General features: G+C 33.8%; 1 protein-coding gene across 1 annotated transcript in view; it reads left to right on the forward strand.

Moving 5' to 3' along the window:
• Window positions 1-6,000, forward strand: part of CCDC186 (coiled-coil domain containing 186) — a 47,865-nt gene extending 41,865 nt beyond the window's left edge. The window contains exons 15-16 of the mRNA XM_060099220.1: window positions 1,170-1,389; window positions 2,075-6,000. Coding sequence (XP_059955203.1) covers window positions 1,170-1,389; window positions 2,075-2,158 — 304 coding nt within the window. The 3' untranslated portion in view covers window positions 2,159-6,000. The remainder of the gene's footprint in view (window positions 1-1,169; window positions 1,390-2,074) is intronic.

Consider the following 6,000-nt stretch of genomic DNA (forward strand, 5'->3'; position numbering starts at 1 on the left):
TCATATCAAGAGCTTTTCTTCCAAAAAATAGTTCTTAAAACTATAGTCATTCAGTTCCCAATCTTTTACTGATCACTTATTTACGTTCTAGGTTTTGGGACTACAGACATGAAAGAAAACACAGGTCTTTCCTTTAAGGTGATACAGAGTTCAGGAGACACTAATTTTTTAAGATACTAAAATACCTTTGGACTAAAAACAGATAGCGCTCTACTTAGCTTTTTATTTTCAAGACGGTGGTTTTAAGAGATACCAGGGTTGTGGATTATCATTCCTGTTGGGCAGGACATAGTGAGATATTATTGGGCATCTACTAAATATAGTAGAGAAATATAAATATAAGGCACTGTGCCTGTAACTTAACAGTATCTCATTGATTTCTTAAAACTACCCAGGGAGAGAATGAGTCCTCTAGTTCAGGGGTCCCCAACTCCCGGCAATGCAAGCTCCCCATCGCTCTCATTACTGCCTGAAGTAGCCCACCCCACACCTCAGGCCGTGGAAGAATTGACTTCCACGAAAATGGTCCCTGGTGCCAGAAAGGTTGGGGACCACTGTGTCTAATTTGACAGGTTAATTAACTGGGGCTCAGGTCAAATTACTAAATGTTCCAGAGTCACCACTCATCCTGTAACTGACAGACCGAGAGCTGGAAATCCAAACCCGTCTCTGACTGGCTCCAGAGCCTGTGCTGGGCCAAATTCCTCTCACAGATACCATATTCATTGAAGTAATATTGTGGGTCTTTACCCATGACTTAAAATTTTTTATTTTGAAATAATTTTAGACTTAGAAAAATTTGCCCATGACTTTTAAACAAAAAAGAGTAAAACACAGTTTTAAGTTTAATGACAGGAAAATAGAAAATATTAACTGAAACTGGAACAATAAATTGCTTACATATTTTGATTTGAAGTAATAAGGAAAAAAATAGAAAAGCAAGTTTATGTATCTTTAATCTAAATACCATGTTAGAACAAAATGGGATTGTTTAAGAAACCATCTGAATAAGGAAAACCCCTTTATTTTCTAATATAGTTCTGTTATTAACTAATAGATAATTATATTTTATGCTAATCATCTTTAAGCTTATGATTAGTCGACTCTTGCAAATTACAGTGTTTGTAATTCTGCAAGGCCATAACTGATAGTGTCGTTTTATTTTGCAGAATAATTCAGAGTTACGTTTTACGAGAAGAATCAGGCACACTTTCTTCAGAGGCATCTGATTTTAACAAAGTCCATTTGAGTAGACGGGGTGGCATCATGGCATCTTTATACACATCCCATCCAGCTGATAGTGGATTAACATTGGAACTCTCTTTGGAGATCAACCGAAAACTACAGGCTGTTTTGGAGGATACGTTATTGAAAAATATTACTTTGAAGGTATTTGTGTTTCTCATTCACTTACCAACCAATAAGCATGACAAAAATGGTGCCTCTTTCATAGTTCGATCCAACACATGGATGGACTATTTCTGTAATGCAGGGTAGCCATTTTTTCCATAGATAAAATTTTGTGTTTTTCTCTTTTTGAAAAGTACAGTTTTTAAAATTAGCAGGAAAGAAAGAAATAGCAAAAAAATCAGTTTAGCTGTTGGATAGACGCTAAGATGAGTCATTTACTGAGTCATTTACTTTGCAATGGGTGGCCTTTGACATATATTACAATTAGTTATAATTGATTACTGAGACTTTAAGATTGAGGCATTTATTTTCTAATGTATTCCAGCTTTATTTTATTTTTTGCAGCTGTTATCTGACCCAGCTATTCTATCTGTGCTGTTTGGGCCTTGATGGTTAGTAATGGATTTAAAAAATAATTCTTTTAATCCGGTAATATTTTTAGGCACTAAAATTTGCTATAGCTTCAGTAGAAAGAGTGTCTGACTCTGAAGTGTACAGGATTACTTTACTGAAAACAGCCGTGTGCCTAGTTTATCTCACATGGCATTTAAGACTGTCACTGTTTCAGTTCAGAATTTAGGCAAAAATAGTTCAAACTGAAATCTTTTTACTTATTATACTTAGTAGTTCTGTTTTCTTTTCCCTCTTTTTCCAATTGTTAAAGGAAAATCTGCAAACACTTGGAACAGAAATAGAACGTCTTATTAAACACCAGCATGACCTAGAACAGAGGACGAAGAAAACCTAACACAAAGTTCTTCCTCAGTAAACAGACAGAAGCTACACAAGGAGCAGGTGCCATTGCCCAGTATTGTTGGAAACTTTTCCCTGCTTTGTGTGTCAGCCAATAAAAAATTTGTTTTGCTTCATCTGTATAAAAAAGTACCTTTTTACAATACAGGTGCATTGCTGTGTATACTGTAAGAATGTAAGCTTTGATGAAACTTGTTTTTATGTGGTGACAGCCTGTCATTGAATCAGAACAACTTATTTAATTTGCTGATAGTCATATGAAGTGCTGAACATTATGACAAGGGCTTTTGAAAACCCCTTCTCCATATTTCTTCCCTTTAAAATATATAATGTCAAAAATGATTTCACTTTTTAAAATTATGCATGAAAGGACAGGTGTTAATCATTCAGTAATATGATATTTCTCCAACATGAAGAAAACTAAAGAAGTAATAAAAACTTGTTTTGACATTCTAATACAACATTTGCTTGTGTGTTAGGGATGCCAGTGAGTTCTTAAACCATTTGATTTTAATGGAAGCTAATAGGAAAACTAGCTCTTGGTAACTAGCAATGATCAGGCATTGTATGCCCCTGTCAGGTTTCCTTATTTGTGCTAGGTACATTTTTTTCAGATTTGAATTGAGTTAATAGTTGAGTTTTTTAAATCTCCAGTTACATAAAATATGATTTAAATTATCTGCTTATTTAGAGAATTCCTGTGGACTTCAGTTATATTTTAAAATGTAAAATGGATTAGTCTCATTAGAACAGAGAAATGAATAATGAATTCTTTGAAACTGAAGTACTTTAGTTTTACTGACATCAAGTATAAAGATAAATTTAAGATATTTATAAAGAACCAGTTCCCAAGAAAATCCAGCATATGGCACTATTAACCATTTTATCTGTGTACCATTCTTTACTGTTAGTATAATTATATATTATAGTGGGGTGATCTTACAGTGCCCAGATATGATGTGTTTGGTATATTTATTTAAAATACAAAATAATTACATCTCTGTAACCAAAAGAATTTTAGAACCAAATTTATGTATCCTGTTGGATTTTTACAATATTTATGATGTACACTTAAATGTTGACAGTCATAGTATCAGTATTTCTGTCATTGAATTTTTTTCTCACCTCTTGTAATTTCTCACTTATTTTAATTTTTGTGTGTGGTTTTTCACATTTCATTATATTCAGATAATTTCTGTAGTAGATACCTTGGCACATATACAGATGTTGCAGCAAGCCTCATTTTCATTTTGGATTTTCGCCAACTTCTTTCTCCCCTTAAGAGAAGTAAGCTTTGCGGTGGATTAAAAGCCTTTAAAGAATTGTGTGGCTTTAACAGTTGGGCTGGGCTTATGGTGGCAATTTCCCTTTAATGTGTTTTAAGTTTTTTTTTAAATCAACATTGCTTAAAAAGATCAGTTACTAAGGATTAGATAATTCAATGCAGCATTTTTTCTGTATATTGAGTTATATGTTGTCATCCAAAAACAAAATCTTTTCACTTCAGAATGGAAATACAAGTTCAGAAACATTTTATATTTAAAATAGCTATAAAAGTTTTAGCCTTACCATAATGTATCTTGTTCTTTTTACCAGTAATAATTTATCAAAATAAAGAAATAAGAGGGTAAGTGCAATCACATCTGAATTATTTTCCTAGTTGTTTTTGACAATACTATCGATACTCTCAAATACTATTTAGAGTAGTCAACATAACTAAATTTTTACAGCTTCTTATGTGATATAGATTCATACACTACAATATTTGTTTTTTTCCTCCCAAGACACAAAATGTATTAATGGAGACCAAATAGTGGTCAGAACCATAGTATTCTGTCTATACACCTTAAAAATATATATACTTTTTTTTTTTTTTTTTTGGCGGTACGCAGGCCTCTCACTGTTGTGGCCTCTCCCGTTGCGGAGCACAGGCTCCGGACGCGCAGGCTCAGCGGCCATGGCTCACGGGCCCAGCCGCTCCGCGGCATGTGGGATCTTCCCGGATGGGGGCACGAACCCGTGTCCCCTGCATCGGCAGGCAGACTCTCAACCACTGCGCCACCAGGGAAGCCCTATATACATTTTTTTGCATACAAATATTACATATGAAAATGAAACCTTCCAATATTAACATTTGTGCCAGCATTCACTTAGAGAAGTTTAATGGTTAAACAATTTTAGAAGAATGTAATTATAAACCATATTTTGACTTATTATTACTTTTCCCACCCATAAATGTATGGAACTGTGGAAAACTTGAAGAAAATGCTTTATTTTCCTTTTGCTCCTTAGTTTCTACTATATCCTTTTGTATATGGATCAGGACTGAGCAAAGTGTGTACAAAAATGTGCATTTATCAGCTCCCTGTCTCTAAACTGATTCACAAACAGATTCTGATGTAAGCATTTAGAGGGCCTTCTACCCTTACTGTACTTACTGAATATATGGAGAGAAGAATGGGGTGTCTAGAAAAGGAACATGGTCTGGATAAACTTGAGATCTTGGAGAAATTTTGTTTTATGTGTTTATTATTAATGGAACACATCAAATGCTGTTTTTGTTAGCAGTATTTTGGTTTCTTTGAGCAGGAAATGATTTTTGTGTGTGTGTATATATATGTATACACTTCACTAGGTTTAATTTTAAAGTGAATACTTGCTGTGACTCCCTTTTTCCCATACCACTTCAAACGTTAGCCTGATAAGTTTTAAGGATTGAAAATGGTGGGTTTTGGACAGAAGAATGAGTTTAAACTTTAGTGGGTTTTTTTTGTAAACTTTCTATCCATAACCATTTAAAGCAGATTATCTTGAAATTAAATTTTGTCAGGCTACCACCATGTTATTTATTCATGTAATAAACACAGTTATTAGAAACCTCTTATTGTCAGTCACCATACAGGGTATCATCATTATACTGGTAGACAGACCAGACAGGGCAATTCCTGTCCTTACGGAACTTATGGTCTAGTGAAGACAGCTGCGAGGCAGTAGGAGCAGCTCTTTAAGCCTCTGCAGCTCACAACCATCCCCTGTTGGAAGACAGTTGATTCACTTGTGCAAGTAGGTGACCCAGAAGTCTCACTCTGGCGTGAAGCTTTGGGAAATGACTCCTTGCTGAGGTACACTGAGAGCAGATTGCTGTTCTCATGGTGGTTCTGCACATTCCTAAGTTGTTTTCACAGTTAATAGTTGAGTTTTTTTAATTGTTTAAAAATTCTTTAATTATGTTTAATTATTCTTTAAGAAGAAGGAAAAAAATCCAAAGACTATAAAATGGTATTTGATTTTTGCCATTTTAGTAAATTATTAATGTCTACTTGATGCTTATAAAGATGAATCTAATCACATTGTCATGCATATTTCCAAACTTTGTTTTGCAGTATACTCTAAAGACTTTTACATATAATTTTAGACCCAAGATTTACCAGTAGAAGGAAAAAAGCACTAGAAACCATTAATATTGTAAATGTTATATATGCTACCGTGGTGAAAATATTTTTATCAATCATGTTATTCCATATCATTAATTTGCCTTATGGACGCTGAGTCCAGTGGTCTATCTTCCAGTAACCTTTTTAAAACAAAACAATTCTTTTTTGACACTAAGATTGTTAATTTTTAACACCAGTTGGTGGCACTAGAAACCTGAAATTTTCAAGGCTGAACAAGAGAAGATAATCCAAACAAAGAATTTTCAGGAAAATAAATGAAAAATATAATTGTATATTAAAGATGTATTTTTCTTCTGGAATGAAATTCTTTTTTAAAATGCATATGGCTGTCCATTTTGACTATGATGAAACTTGTTTACCTTCCAAAGTTCATATATATATA

This window comes from Mesoplodon densirostris, chromosome 1 (assembly GCF_025265405.1).
Source record: "Mesoplodon densirostris isolate mMesDen1 chromosome 1, mMesDen1 primary haplotype, whole genome shotgun sequence".
Lineage (NCBI taxonomy): Eukaryota > Metazoa > Chordata > Mammalia > Artiodactyla > Ziphiidae > Mesoplodon > Mesoplodon densirostris.